General features: G+C 34.5%; 1 protein-coding gene across 1 annotated transcript in view; it reads left to right on the top strand.

Moving 5' to 3' along the window:
• UTP20 (UTP20 small subunit processome component) overlaps positions 1 to 16,247 on the top strand; it is a 96,841-nt gene that overhangs the window by 60,055 nt on the left and 20,539 nt on the right. The window contains exons 31-45 of the mRNA XM_055336275.1: positions 89 to 233; positions 1,435 to 1,522; positions 2,516 to 2,659; positions 2,855 to 2,905; positions 3,022 to 3,174; positions 4,973 to 5,128; positions 5,455 to 5,595; positions 6,034 to 6,171; positions 9,523 to 9,662; positions 10,124 to 10,206; positions 12,654 to 12,943; positions 13,971 to 14,110; positions 14,330 to 14,486; positions 14,900 to 14,998; positions 15,843 to 16,010. Coding sequence (XP_055192250.1) covers positions 89 to 233; positions 1,435 to 1,522; positions 2,516 to 2,659; positions 2,855 to 2,905; positions 3,022 to 3,174; positions 4,973 to 5,128; positions 5,455 to 5,595; positions 6,034 to 6,171; positions 9,523 to 9,662; positions 10,124 to 10,206; positions 12,654 to 12,943; positions 13,971 to 14,110; positions 14,330 to 14,486; positions 14,900 to 14,998; positions 15,843 to 16,010 — 2,093 coding nt within the window. The remainder of the gene's footprint in view (positions 1 to 88; positions 234 to 1,434; positions 1,523 to 2,515; positions 2,660 to 2,854; positions 2,906 to 3,021; positions 3,175 to 4,972; positions 5,129 to 5,454; positions 5,596 to 6,033; positions 6,172 to 9,522; positions 9,663 to 10,123; positions 10,207 to 12,653; positions 12,944 to 13,970; positions 14,111 to 14,329; positions 14,487 to 14,899; positions 14,999 to 15,842; positions 16,011 to 16,247) is intronic.

Below are 16,247 nucleotides of genomic sequence, written 5' to 3'. Positions count from 1 at the left end.
TGAAGATAGTGTATGATTATCCTTTAAGAGAATAGTTAATTAAAATCAAAACATCATTGTTTTTGTTTTGTTTTGTTTTGTTTTTCAGAATCTATCACGATGGGAGGACGATTAATTCTGCCTCATGTACCTGTAATTCTCCAGTATCTCAGCAAAACCACAATAAGTGCAGAAAAGGTGAAAAAGAAAAAGAATAGGGCACAAGTCAGTAAGGAACTTGGCATTCTATCAAAGTAAGTGATACACTGGTCCTTAAAAGATAACATTACTATCCGTGGTTTTAATTTTTCCTGAATTGTATCTAGTTTTTCAATTATTTTAATAACAAGTTGAAAAGATTTTCAGTATTTTTAAATGCCCTCCCTTTTTAAGTTAATGTAGAATTCCTTTCTCTCCTGGAATATTCATTAGAAAACTTTTATGGCATCTTCATTTTATTATGAAAGAACAGTCTTCAAAATTCTAAAGTAGACTTAATAGATTTGTGTATTTTGTTCAGTTAGAATTTTGAGTTACATGAGATCACTTGGTTTTCATATTTTTAAATTTAAGTTTAATTGATAAAAATAATTTAAGTTTAATTGATAAAAATTAATTTAAGTTTAATTGATAAAAATAATTCATTTAAAAGAGAAGGTTGTGGTTGTTTTGTTTTTTAAGAGTGGAGATCTTCCAAAGATTTTTAACGATACTCTGTGGCAGTAGACCTAATAATATATAATTGTGATTTCTGTAGCAAGGTTGGTAAACAAGAGTGCAGAAAATGTTTCTATTTCGAGCTCTGAATTGTTACAGTTTATTTCTGTTACCCCAACAATGACAAAAATGATATATTAGAGTCTTTCAAGAACTTCTTTGAAATGTTTTATTTATACTATTGCATTTCTAAGTTATTCAGAATGGGAAACCACACAAAATACACTCATTAAATTTTATCGCAGGCTGTATGCTAGTGAAAAGAGGCTAAGAGATTAGACACCAGGAAGACCAACGTTTGAAAGGCCTGCTCTACTGCTTCTTAGCCATGTGACATCAGCTTCTCTAAGTCTCAGGATTTTTTGGACAAAATGGGGCTAAATATAATTCCTACATTGAAGGGTATTGTGGGAGTTAAATTGAAATACTGCACATAAAGCCTTAAAAAAGTGGCATTTAATGTTATTTTCTTTGTAAAAGAAATAGCGTCAAATTATAGCATCGGTGTTTACTCTGACCCACCTATAAAATCAGACATCATAAGAGAAATAGATTAGTAGCCGTGAACCTGAAGTTGGAAAGTGGATACTGCTGAGTAAGTGTGTTAAACTGTTCCTACATGAACACATAAAAATCGCTTGTGTCTGTTACATGTTTTTCTACAAAATGTTTAATTTCTTAGAGAAGTATTCTTAACTTGTATGTCTTCCTTACATATCAGTTTTTCCCCTTCTCTAGGATCAGCAAGTTCATGAGAGACAAAGAACAAAGTTCTCTACTCATTACACTTCTCCTTCCTTTCCTCCAACGTGGCAATATTGCTCAGGTATAAATTCACAGGACATTGGCTTTGTCTTTAAAGTGGCACTTTATTATTAAGATTAATCAGCGAGCAGTAATTTTGGTGGTTAGATTCTGTGATGTATTTGTGAAAAGACTTTACACAGAAATATAAAATTAAAAACAGAGGAGAAACATTGGAACAGAGGTAGGAATGGGGGCAAGCAAAAGGGTGGAAGCATTCATCATCAATCCTTTCTTTAGCTTTCCCTCTCTCACTTTGATCAGTAAAAAATCTGGAGCCCAAGAAGTGCATCGTATATATGGATCACAGTTGTAGAACTGAGTGAAAAGTCAGACTATATTAATATCACTTGTAGCTGAGTTTCTAAGATGGTTTTCAAACCTTAGTTCAATCTCGAGTAAAAAAGTCTTCCTGTGGCTCAAATTTAATGAAGCTTTAGTAGCTACACTATCTCTTACCACACAGTAATTCAGGAGTAGGGAGACCACAAATCTATAGACAACCAGAAGTGTGGATTTTTCTCTGGACTAGACAGTAGACAGTTTTATTCTATTTTCTATTAGAATTAAAGGAAGAAATTGTTAATGGACATTATTGTGGATTTTATGTTAAGATGCTAAGAACTTTTAAAGGCCTATAAAATAACTTTTATAATTACTACTTGTGCTTATTCATGATTGTTTTCTATGCAGTAATACATATTTAAAGATTTTATTTATTTGAGACAGAAAGAGAGAAAGACCATGAAGGGTGGGAAGGGGCAGAGGCAGAGGGAGAAGCAGACTCCCCAATGAGCAAGGAGCCTGATGCACAGGGCTTGATCCCAGGAGCCTGAGATCATGACCAGAGCCGAAAGGCAGACACCCAACGAACTGAACCACCGAGGGCCGCCCCCCCGCTTTTTAAGAATTTATTTATTTATTTGAGACAGAGAGTCTGTGGTATATAATAAAGTCAAGTTGACTAGTTTTCTAAATTACTGAAATGTGATTTCTCTTAATATTTCTTCTTAAGGATACAGAAGTTGATATTTTGGTGACAGTACAAAACCTGTTAAAACATTGTCTGGAGCCTACAAGCTTCCTCAAGCCTCTAGCAAAACTCTTCTCAGTTATTAAGAATAAGTTGTCAAGACAATTGCTTTGTTCAGTTTTCCAGGTCTGTAATACTCATTTTTACCCCAAACCACACCCCTTTTAAAAAAGATATCTGACATATAACACATATTAACAGCTTTCTTGGTGCCAATATGATGTTTCTTATAAATTTAAGTGGAAAGAGGGAGTTGAAGAGAGGGGGGCAGAAAAGTTAAGATTTTATTCAGTAATAATATACTATTTTTATTCCTTTTAGACACTTTCTGATTTTGAGAATGGATTAAAATATATTACTGATGTTGTCAAGGTAAGAGAGAAAGTCTTTTTTCTCTTTTGCTTCAAAAGTATTATCATTTTTGTTTCCTTAAGATTTATATACCTTCATCTATGTTTTCTGTATTTCAATGTTTTCATTTCTTGTAGCTTAACGCCTTTGATCAAAGACATCTTGATGATATCAACTTTGATGTTCGCTTCTCAACATTCCAGACGATCGCCTCTTACATTAAAGAGATGCAAACTGTGGATGTTAACTACCTAATTCCAGTTATGCATAATTGTTTCTATAATATGGAGGTAGGTTTTTATAGCAAAAAAATTTATGAATTCTTTCTCGTTGTTTTGATAACACAACTATGTGACCTGATTTCTTAATTTGTGTTTTGAGCAAGACAAGAGTTTTTGTGTAAAATTTTTTTTTTTTAATTTAAATTCAATTTACCAAAAAAAAAAAAAATTTCAATTTGCCAACATATATATAGTATAACTAAAATTTCTTTTAGTTGCAGGCTATTTTGTTTGGTGAAGACCATATGAGAATAACATTCTCATGATTGATTGATTGATTGATTGATTTTACATTCTCATGATTTAAAAGACGAATATCTCGAATAAAATAATGCATGTGGAAGCACCATGAAAAATCTGAAAGCTGTGTAGTAAAATCAGGAAATTTAAAAAGAAAAATAGGGAAATTGATAGAGATAGAAAGTAAGTTAGTAGTTACCAAGGGCTGCTTGGGGAGGGAGGACCTCTGATTGGTACAGGGTTTTGTTTTGAGGCTGATGAAAATGTTCTGAAGTTAGATAGCAGTGATGGTTACATAGCCTTGTGAATATACTAAAAAAGCACTGAATTGTACACTTTAAAAGGATGAGTTTTATAGTATTTCAATTATATCAGTTTTTTGAAGTTTCATTTCTATATTATTTGACAATGGCCCTCTTTTATTGATAAATATAAAGGGTTTGGACGATATTAAGTACTATGTTTTTGTCACTCAATTAAAACCTAAAACTGGGGAAAATAAAACCCTTGGTTTATTGTTAACTATGTAAGGGTATCCGTAATCTCTTGGTGGCATTTTATAGTTACTCTCTGATATTATGTAATTATGTAATATATGAAAAAGTAATCTCCCCATCTGGGGCTAATTCTTCATATTTCATGTCAAATTCCAGCACAGAGAATTCCACATCACTGCCTGGTTGGCTGAGCTGGCAATACTTTTTCCACGTTCACTACCTACGTTGCTCAAACCAGGAACTGGAACACAACTAACCAGAATTATATCAGCCAACTTTGTTATTTTCAGTGATCATGTGATATTGAATATTGAAAACTGGCTTAGTGCTTTTGTTCTTTTTGCTTTGAGAAATAAAACTAATTGAAAAGTCTATTTCATCATATTTTCCAAATCAGTTTTATTTTTCAGTAAGCATGATTTTTCAAAGTTATTTACTATAGGCATACCTCATTTTATCACACTTTGCAGATACTGTTGGGGGTTTTTTGTTTTTGTTTTTTACAAATTGAAGGTTTGTGGCAAGCCTGCTTTGAACAAGTCTTATCAGTGCCATTTTCCCAACAGCATTTGCTTATTTTATATCTCTGTGTCATATTTTGGCAATTCTCAAGTTATTTCAAACTTTTTCATTATTATTATATTTGTCATGGTGATCTGTGATCAGTGATTATTACATACTGAAATCACAGATCATGATAAGTATTTTTTAATTAAGGTATGTACCTTGTGTTTTTAAACATAATGCTATTTCACACTTAATAGACTACAGTATAGTGTAAACATAACTTTTATATGCACTGGGAAACCAAAATATTCATTTCACCCACTTTATTGTGATTTTCACTTTGCTGTGGTGGCCTGGAACCGAACTCATAGTATCTCTGAGGTATGCCTGCTTAGCCCTACATCGGGTTCTTCCTTAGGTATGATGTACTTGGGGGACATTTCTTAGGAGGGAGTTTGCATAGAAGAGAGGCAACATTTTGTAAACTCTTCCATTGGAAAGTAATATGCCATATTATAGTTATTACACAGAATAATTTGGGTTTTTTTTTTTCCTGTTTTCAGTTAGGAGACATGTCTTTAAGTGATAATGCCAGCATGTGCCTAATGAGTATCATCAAAAAGCTAGCTGCCTTGAATGTCACAGAGAAAGAATACAGGGAAATCATTCATTGTTCACTCTTGGAGAAGTTAAGGAAAGGATTAAAGAACCAGATAGAGGTATTTGGGTTTGCAGTTGTATCTTTGTCTCTTACATACTACTGTTATGGGTTTTGGTTTTGTTTTTAATTTTCCCTACTTATGCTGTTGTTGAAAAGCAGTCAGGGTTAGTACGTTTAATTAAAATACTTCATTGCATCAATACTTTCAAACTCTTGAGAGTGGGAATAGGAAGGAGAGTGACCTCCTCTGTGTTTACAGTGGGAATGTTTTACTTAAAAAAAAAAATGTACAAAAAAATTATAGTAGCTTTTTTTCCTGTGTTTCTTAGTATTACCTAGATAACAAATTCTTAAAAAATTTTTTTCTCAACTTGGCATTTGCAGAATATTCAACAGGATTATACCACAGTGCTTTCCTGTTTAATTCAAACCTTTCCATATCAACCAGAATTTAAAGACTTGGTGCAGCTTACTGATTGCCATGATCCAGAAATGGACTTCTTTGAGAATATGAAACACATTCAGGTAGAAGACAGTTCTGTGTTGTTTTTTTCCTGTGTATAAAATAAGAATTTCAAACTGTTCTGCTCATTTAAAAAGATACAATTTTCCAAAAAGTTTTGAGCTTCTCATTCCTTGGTCTTCGATTGTCAGTCAAATTAGCGCAGAAAATGATCATTTTCTTGGGGTCTGTTTTCTTTTTTGGTTTACAAACCAAAACAATAGCGTCATATTTCTCTGCCATTTTCTAAGATATGTATAAATACTTTAGGCTCTATCGTTAAGTAAATGCCATGGATTCTATCTCTGGAAGCAAATCAAGGCACAGGTGTTACAGGCTTACATAACACATGTCCTGTATTTCATTCCTTTAATCTTTTCATGGAAAAGGAACATGCTGAAATGGAGCTAGTTGTAGGTAAGTGTGTTCAGTAACTAATTCTTACTTTATTTAACTCACAGATTCACAGAAGAGCAAGAGCCTTGAAGAAATTGGCAAAACAACTAATGGAAGGCAAAGTTGTACTATCTTCTAAAACTCTTCAGAATTACATCATGCCTTATGCCATGACTCCAATTTTTGATGAGAAAATGCTCAAGGTAGGACATGAGATCTAGAAACCATTAAACCTCTACCCATACCAGGACACACTTTTCCAAAATGCATATGGAGTTGGTAGCATCCATATTGATGTTGTCACCATAATTAGAGATTTAAAATATTTCTGAAGCCCTCAGAATGGTACTTGGCACATTGTAAATGCTCTATAAATGGTAGCTATAATTTTTATTTTAACTATTATTAGCTCAGAAAGGCCAACCACAAAATATTTCCCCTCTTAGAAATAAATGATCCCATTACAACATAGCATACTTTTATTTTTGTATCATAAGACTTAATTATGGTAAATGCCATTAATCAGCATTAACAATCATTATTTTTCCAAATGACTCATAAGAAATGAATTAAACAATAGCTACCTTTTCTTTAGCACTATACCAGTTAAAGGAATAATCCTACTTCATCCTCACCACAGCTTAACCCTGTGGGGATTCTTGTTACTCTTTTATAGGAAAGTAAACTGGGAATAAGTGAGATATTTAACTTTCTCAAAGATGTACAGAATGAGAATCAGTATTTGAATTAAGGACTGTCTTCACTATTTTACTACATAGTACCAAAAACTACCTGGCATGTTGTAAGGCCTTGATAGATATTTATTGATTAGGTTAATGAAAAGCAGTACCCAGAAATTTAAGTGTATTTGAGGTGATATCAGGATTTGTGACTTGAATTTACACTGTGTTGATCACATGGTGTTGTGCAAAGTTAGATTTCCTCTTGTTTCAAAAATTTTTAAAGAATTACCTAAATAAAAAAGTACTCCTCTAAATTCCAGTTTAAAGTCAGTAAGCACAACCAACTTATACTTTGATGGCAGCAAAATAGGAAAAGGTGTAGATGCAAAACATAAATTATATTTATTTTGATTGATGTTAACATGATGTATCTTTTTAGTGTTTTATTTTTTAACATTTATCACTTTATATTTACAGTTGGTTTCTAGTATATAGTGTATAACTGGGTCTTGGTTTTATTGAATCTGACAATCTCTGCCTTCTCATTGGTCTTAGGCCATTTACATTCATTCATTCATTCATTTATTTATTTATTTATTTGTTTGTTTATTTATTTAAAGATTTATTTATTTATTTATGATAGACATAGAGAGAGAGAGAGGCAGAGACACAGGCAGAGGGAGAAGCAGGCTCCATGCCCGGAGCCCGACGTGGGACTCGATCCCGGGACTCCAGGATCGTGCCCTGGGCCAAAGGCAGGCGCTAAACTGCTGAGCCACCCAGGGATCCCCAGCCATTTACATTTAATATTATTAATATGGTTGGGTTTAAATTGTTGATTTTATTTTCCACTTGTCTCTTTTCTTTTTTTTTTCCCTTGGATTAGTTGGTTTTTTAAAATGATTTTATTTTATCTCTCTTGGCTTATTAGTTATCATTGAGCTGTTTTTTTGTAGATTTTACCTCTGTATCAGTTTTAAACCATACCATACATTGTTAGTATTTTTGCTTTAAACAGTCAATTATCTTTTAAAGAGATTTTCAAAATAAGGAAAGATCTTTTATATCTGCTTACATATTTATAAATTCTGGTCTCTTCCAATTATTTACAATTTTCCAGTCATTCCTTTGGGTAGATCCAGACATAATCCTGTATCATTTTACTCTTACAGGAAGACTTCCTTTAAATTTTTTTGTAGCACAGGTCTATTGTTGATGAATTCTTTCAGTTTTTATTTATTTTTTCTCATTTTTGCTTTTACAGACTGTTTCTAGGTATGGAATTCTAGATTGACAAGTTTTTTTTTCTTTCTGTTTTTTAAAGATAATTGCTCTACTACCTTCTGGTTTATATAATTTCCAACAAGAAGTCATTCCTGTCTTTGTTCCTCTGAGTGTATCTTTTTTTTTTTTTTTTTGTTTCTGTCTGCCTTGAAAATGTTCTCTTTAACAATAGTTTTAAATCATTTGATTACAGTGTGCCTTAGTGTAGTTTCCTTATTTCTTGTGCTTGGGGTTTGTTGAGCTTCTTGGATCTACGGAGTTGTAGTGTTTTTCAAACATAAATTTTGGATATTATTTCTACAAAGATACTTTTGGGTCCCCTTCTTGCCTTTGGAGACCCCAGAATATATTAGGCCATTCAGACTTGTTCTAAATACACTGAGGCTCTTTTTTTTTTTTTTCCATTAGTTTTCTGGGCTTCATTTTGTTTCATTTCTGTATCACTATATCTCCAAGTTCACTAATCTTTTCTTCTGCAGATTCTTTTTTTATTTTTATTTATTTATGATAGTCACAGAGAAAGAGAGAGACAGAGACAGAGACAGAAGTAGGCTCCATGCACCGGGAGCCCAACGTGGGATTCAATCCCAGGTCTCCAGGATCGCGCCCTGGGCCAAAGGCAGGGGCTAAACCGCTGCACCACCCAGGGATCCCTCTTCTGCAGATTCTAATTTGTTTTTAATCCCATCCAGTGTGTCTTCCCTCCCAGAACTGTCTTTTTCATTTCTAGACATTAAGTTTGGGCCTTTTTTTTTTTTTTATCTCTCTCTACTTAATATGTTCTTGCTTTCCTCTCCCTTCTTGATCTTATAGAATGTAATTTCATCATTTGTCTTACTGCCTTTGTCTACTATAGGTCTGTCATCTGTGTCATTTGGGGATCTGTTTCAACTAGTTGGTTTTTCTTCTTGTGAGAGGTATTTTGCTGCTTCTTGGTATGCCTGTGCAGCTTTCCTCTCTGTGTAGCTCTCTCCTCTCTGATGCTCTGCCCTTTGGACACTACTTGGCCACATCCTCAACTCTGCCTCCATACATCAGGGAGACCACTGAGCCCTTTGTGTGTTTCTCCTCCTATGAAAAGAACCTGACAGTTCTTTTCACACAGTGAATTAGGGCAATTATAAGACACACTTCATTTGCCTTTCTCTCAGGGAACACTGAACTGTACTGCTTGATGTCCAAAATCTGAAAACTGCTGTTTCATATATTTTTGTCTACTTTTCTGGTTTAAGGTATGAGGATAAATCCAGTCCCTATTCTCTATGATGGTATGAAAGAGCTGTCTCCAAGGCAGTGTACTCTTGAATGCTGAGCTATGCATTAAAGTTAACTTTAGCATTTGTCAACTTTTTACACATGAATTTAATTTCATACACAGCCTGTAGGCTTAAGCATATTAAAGTACAGTGTCACTCCTTTAATTGACAGCATCTTTTCCTACAGCTAGGAGGGGAAATGGAGTATAGTTAGGGCACTCTGCTATAATTGCTGATCACCTACTGTCTAAGCTTTTAACTGTATGAAATTAGCCCTATATTTTGTTAGCAAATGTTTATTTTGTATTGATGCTCTGGATTTGTTTTACAGCATGAAAATATAACCATTGCTGCCACAGAAGTTATTGGAGCTATTTGCAGACATCTCTCTTGGTCAGCATATGTATATTACTTGAAACATTTCATTCATGTTTTACAGACAGGACAGATCAATCAAAAGTTGGGTGTCAGGTATGTATGGTCAAACTTCTTATTTTTGTTTTATTTTTAAAATGTCAACTTTGGGGGCACCTGAGTGGCTCCATCAGTTAAGCGTCTGCCTTTGGCAAAGATCATGATCCTAGAGTCCTGGGATCAAGCCCTGCATCAGGCTCTCTGCTTGGCAGGCTCTCCTTTCCCTCTGCCTGCTTCCCCCCTGCTTGTGTGTGCCTGCTTTCTCTATCAAATAAAAAAATAAAGTCTTTAAAAAAGAAAAAGAAAATAATCAATTTTGGATTATTTCCTGAAGCAGTCTCTTTAATCTCAGTTTACTTTTACCTTCTATTAATGAAGTTATGCTAATGTTTGTTAAAGTCAAAAATAACTAAAGCTGATAAAAATAATTTTAATGTCTTTAAGTCTTTAAATGTTTCCTTGTAATCGTCAAATGATATTGTGAATCAAACATTTCTTTGTACCTTTTTTTTTAACAGTTTGCTAGTAATTGTGTTAGAAGCATTCCACTTTGACCACAGAACTCTTGAAGAACATATGAGAAAAACTCAGAATGAGGAAAGTAAGTTTTTAAAACTTTCTTAAACTAAATTTCCATTCTATTTTTGGATAATTGATGATAATGAATTAAAGATGACAGAATTGAGGTTACCATCTTTTTCTGCTCCTATAAGCAGTGACCAGTGAATGAGTCAGGGGAAAGTTAAAGCAGAGGGTTTGAAAATTTGTGTAAAAACTTATTTAGCAGTAGAAAAGGCTGGTCCAAAAAATCTGAGCTGTAGATTACTTATGTAGAAATCCAGTTTTACACCTGCATGTATGGAAAGCACATTAAGCAATGAATGCAAAATTTAAAAGAATTAAAAATTGCAGCAACAGTTAATGAAATATAAAGTAGATACAATAAGAAAGGATCATCAGATCTAAAAATAGATATTTGAAAGATTATAAGTTGGCAAAGCTCTGTCAAGATTGGTCAGTGAAAATAGAAGGCACAATAAACAACATTAGAAATTTTAAAAGGTCACAATTAAATGAAAGGTAAAATAGTGTTATGATCTTTGTACTTAAATTTTTTTTTTTTTAAGATTTTATTTATGTATTCATGAGAGACAGAGAGAGAGAGGCAGAGACACAGGGAGAGAGAGAAGCAGGCTCCATGCAGGGAGCCAGATGTGGGACTCGATTCTGGGACCCCAGGATTGCGCCCTGGGCCGAAGGCAGGTGCCCAACTGCTGAGCCACCCAGGTGTCCCAGTACTTACAAATTTGAAAACTTGAGTTAGACATACAAATTCTTAGAAAAATAAAATATAAAAGTTGGCTTTAGAGGAAATAGAAAATCTGGGTGTATCTTTCTCTAACCACTAAAGAAATTGACTCTATAATTAAAAGACTTCTCCTGATGAACATACCAGGTTCACAGTTTTATAGGCAAATTCTATAAATATTTAAGGAATGGATAATTTCAATGTTATGCCTGCTATTTGAGATGATTGATAGAGGAAGCCTCCACAAACTCACGAAGTTGTTATAACTGGTTAGTGGAATTGAACGCATTCAAAAATGTGGTCATCTGAAGAGACAAAAGGGAAACATTTGATTAAATTCAGTATCCATGATATCAAATAAGGAATAATTAGAAATTTCCTTAACCTGTTAAAAGAAAAAAATGAACACTTAAATGGGTGAATAGATTAATTGTTTTTGCTAAAGACATTGAAATATTCTGGCCTTCAGTTTGCACTACTCCCAGCATTCCTTCCTATTCAAAATTTTCTAATTCTTTGGTTCACAGTAAAATTACTATAGAGCCACGCTAATTAATAACAAAGACTGGGGTGAATTTATAGGAACTATTTTGTGTTTTAAACCATTAATTTACTAAAGCCCCTCAATGGTTTATCTTTAGGCAGTGGGATCTGCATTTTGCAATTTTGCATAAACAGAAACATTAAAAATTAAAATACTTAATTTGCTTAACTCTTTCTTCTTAGATATGATTGAAGTTTGAAACATTTATTGAGTACCTACTATGACCTGGGCCTTTTATAGATATTATCTCATTTGTTCTCATAAGAATCTTATAAGAACCTTAGTTGTTAGTTACAGTTCAAAAATGTAAAGTAACTTTCCTAAAGCTACATGGCCAGTAAACAAAATAAAGACTAAAAGCTACCATTTTTGAAAGTCAGTGCATTGTCAAACATATTTTGGGTGCATTATAAACTTTATCTCAATTAATCCTCACAATAGCCTTGCAAGGTAGGTGCCATCTCCATCTTACTGATAAAGAAGCCAAAGCCTACTCGGCTTAGGTTAATTGACTGTGGTCACATGGATTGTTAGAGCCAAGCCTAGACTTGCCCCATCGTACTGCACTGCCTAATTTTCTTTAGTAAACTGAACCCTATATAGTAAGGGACATTTCTGCATGAGAATTGTTGGTTGTCATTATGTTTTTCATGCTCATAAATATAGGTTTTTGTTTTTGGAAACCTCCACCCACAGTACTTTGGAAGGTTTTTTTTTTTTTTAATTTTACTTATTTATTCATGAGAGACACAGAGAGTTAGAGACATAGGCAGAGGGAGAAGCAGGCTCCCTGCAGGGAGACTGACGGCGGGACTCGATTTTGGACCCTGGGATCATGCCCTGAGCCAAAGGCTCAACCACTGAGCCACCCAGGCGTCCCTGGAAGCTTTCTTTTGGTTAAGACTCTCCTTCCGGCCTAGTCTCCTGGTGTGTTCCCAAAGAACCCTGTACTTGCTGTCTTACACTCATAATTGTCGATTTACCTGTCTCTGTTCCTCACTAGGCTCCAAACTGTAAGAAAGCAAAAAACCATAACCCTTTCATTTAGTGCTGTTTCCTCATCACTTACCCTGCCTACCTACCCATACTGATAACTAGATAGTTTTTATTAGATATTGGTGGGAAAGACTATGTAACACAACTGTGTTGTTCCCTTATTTGATTTAAGGTGACTTTTGTTGTTTACTAAACACAGACACAATAGAAGTGATTGAGTTGCCAGAGCATGAAACCATGGAATTAGAGCAAATGGATGAGGAAGAGAAGGAAAACAAATGTAAAACTTTGTCAGACGACAACAAGGAATTAGAAAACCCTGATCCAGCTAGTCGTGAAGGGACATCAGCTAAAGAACCTGAGTGTATCATGGAGTCTATCTCTTTCCTTCCTCGGAATAAGGAAGAATTGGAGAAAACAATTAAAAATATCCAAGGAACGATAACTGGGGATATCCTACCCAGACTCCACAAATGCCTCGTATCTACGGTAATCATTCTGCTTGGGGTTCAGGAGGTCTTTGTGAACCAGGATGTTTGTGGGGTCCTGTCAGACTGAGGCTCCTAACCATTAACTGATTTCAGCTTTTGGATTTTCTTTTACCTCAACCTTTAAGAATTTACCTCCCTTGATTTGTCTCATCATGTTTGGATTCCTCTCCTGTTGCAGCTAAGCATCAGTGTTCCTTCATTATGATTTTCATGTGGTAGATAAATGCTCTCTATCTCCAAAGCAGATAATTAGATGAATCTCATTTCCAAAGAAAAGAAAATTTTTAAAAATTAGAGTATGTTTCCCTTATCAATATCTTGGGCACTTCTCTAATGTTCAAAATTCATCTTCTTCCTGGTTAACAGTGGATTCTCATGAAGTCAGAGCCTTTCCTTCAGTTGTAAAACATGGATTGGCAAACTGTGGTCCATTGGCTGGATCTGTCCAGCAGCCTGTTGTAAATAAAGTTTTATTGGAACACAGTTTCACTTACTGTTTTATATATTGTCTAATTCTGCTTTTGCATTACCACAGCAAAGTTGAATAGCTTCAACCAAGACCATAAAGCCAAAAATATTAACTATCTGACCCTCTACAGAAGTTTACCAGCACCTGGTATAAAATATTGACATGATCATTTTGTATATTTGTAGATTAACTTATTTGAGGTGCTGTATTTCTTATATACTAACAAGTGTCATGTAAACTCTTGAAAAATCCCAATTGATACAAATCTCTTAGGATTTTTATATATTTCACAGCAGTGTTAATCTGTGTCAGTGAAAATATGGCTTTATTTTTTTCTGGTTGCTTCTTTGGGTAAAAAAAACCTTATTCCTACTATTTTTATAATTTTAAAAGGTTATTCTCAAATTGCATAACTTAGTTTTTTCAGATGATAAACTTAGAAATGGTCATAAGATGTATCAAAAGAGTTTATCTTTCAACTGCAAGGTTGCACAAGTGTTTGTAGGTCCCCCATTCATTTATTTTTGTTTTACTTTAACCTAAATTTTTCTTACAGACTAAAAGGGAAGAAGAACACAAGCTCATTAAATCTAAGGTTGTGAATGATGAGGAAGTAGTTCGAGTTCCTTTAGCTTTTGCCATGGTTAAACTGATGCAGTCCCTTCCTCAAGAAATTATGGAGGCTAATCTGCCAAGGTATATTGTGTGACAAATTAGGAAAGTTCAGTGAAACTCAAAAAGTGTTTCTTTCTTTCTGACTGTTGAAACTCTTGTGAGAAAGAGAAGTACTGTCACAATTTGCTGTGATTTAGAATCCTAATTGGGAAATTGGGGTACTGAATAAGAGACAAAAGGATGTTTCTAATTTTATTTGCTTGCTTTTTGATTAGTGCTTTTCAATTTTTCATTTTCTAGTGTTTTGCTCAAAGTATGTGCCCTCCTCAAGAACAGAGCACAGGAAATCAGAGATATTGCACGCAGCACTCTAGCAAAAATAATAGAAGATCTGGGTGTGCGTTACCTACAATACATTTTAAAAGAATTACAGACTACCCTTGTCCGTGGATATCAGGTAAATTGCATTATGTGCCTTACGGTCATTCAAGTTGAATTGAAGTTCAAGTATTTGCAATTTGAGCAGTAAGTGATGGTGATTTGGGTCTATCTTCAGTAAAGTTGATCCACCAAGATAGCAATCAAGAATATTCACAAGTTTCTAATCAGCATTGTAAAAACCTGTTTTTTAGGGACACAGGGTGGCTCAGTTGGTTAAGCATCTCCTTCGGCTCAGGTCATGATCCCAGGGTCCTGGGACCAAGCCCTGCATCGGGATTCCTGCTCAGCGGGGCGGGGGGTCTGCTTCTCCCTCTGCCCCGCCTCCCCACTCATACGCACTCTTTCTTTCTCTCGCTCTCTCTCAAATGAATAAATAAAATCTTTAAAAAAAAAAAAACACTCATACTCTTTCTGTACATTTCATTTTAGGTCCATGTGCTAACTTTCACTGTGTACATGTTGCTACAAGGCCTCACCAACAAGCTACAAGTTGGGGATTTGGACTCTTGTTTAGATATAATGATTGAGGTAAGATTTGGAAAAGGGGAGTTTCACTGTCTAAGTGGGCAAAGAACAGAAAATCAGTTCACAAACTTAGAAATAATTATAGCCTATAGAAATGAAAATAATGTACTGTCTCATCTCTTAGATCAGCAGAGGTTTAAAAGCTGATTCAAGTGACATGAGATGGGCATTCTGCTATTGCTAGTAGGTTATGAGTTTTAGTATAACCTTTCTAGAAAGAAAGTTGATGTTGTGTGTTAAGGGCTTTAAAATAAGCAAAATTTCAACTTCCAAGAATCTGTTGTAAAGAATCACAGATATATTTAGTCTGGGGTTTATATTAAAGTATAAAGCTTTACTTATAATAATGAAAAACAATTAACAGTTAACTTTTAAAATTGGATAATATGATCATTTGGGGGGGGAGGTAGGATTAAGAAGAAACTAAATTTGCCACACAGCCTTTGTTCATTCATAAAAAAAATGTAGACACTTAAACATTTTAAATTAAACATCAGTTGTGATAATTAAGTTGCAAATATCATATGAGTTTTTTAAAGAGAAATTAAGCTACTCTTTGGTAATATCAAAGAAAAAGTGTCTGTATATTATAGGATTATATATGTAAATCTGTGTAGTATTCTTGTTTTGTTTCCCCTTAGTACAAACCTTTAGGCGTTTCTGTATTTGGTTGTCTTTCAGTAATTGGTCCCTGAAATACCTTGAAAAAGTGTAATCTAATAGAACTCCACCATCTGATTTCAGTCCTGTCAACTTCTTTCCCCTGATCTGGATGTATCAGAGACTACTTCTGTTGACATACCTTGCTAATTGCAGACAATTGCCATTTGGCTTTTTTCTCTCAAAGATTTTTAACCATGAGTTGTTTGGTGCCATCGCTGAAGAGAAGGAAGTGAAGCAGATCCTCTCCAAAGTCATGGAGGCACGAAGAAGCAAGAGTTATGATTCTTATGAAATCCTGGGCAAGTTTGTAGGGAAAGATCAGGTTACAAAACTTATCCTTCCATTAAAAGAGGTAAGGACTTAAGTGCAGTGCAGGTGATCTTCATGTTACACTATCATGAGTTCTTAAAAAGAGCCATGCAGGATAAACCTTAATGCTGCACTTGACAACCAGGATCTTTTCTGGTGCTAAGGGCACCTGTACCACATAGCCACTAGCTGGCTGTCTTAGTTGGGCATTCTAAACCATGAACCAGAGTTCTGGATGTAAACCATGTGATGCAGAAACAAACAAAAAAAAAAAATTGAA

Source organism: Nyctereutes procyonoides, unplaced genomic scaffold, assembly GCF_905146905.1.
Source record: "Nyctereutes procyonoides isolate TBG_1078 unplaced genomic scaffold, NYPRO_anot_genome, whole genome shotgun sequence".
In the NCBI taxonomy this organism is placed as follows: domain Eukaryota; kingdom Metazoa; phylum Chordata; class Mammalia; order Carnivora; family Canidae; genus Nyctereutes; species Nyctereutes procyonoides.
This window is presented reverse-complemented; position numbering and strand designations above follow the sequence as displayed.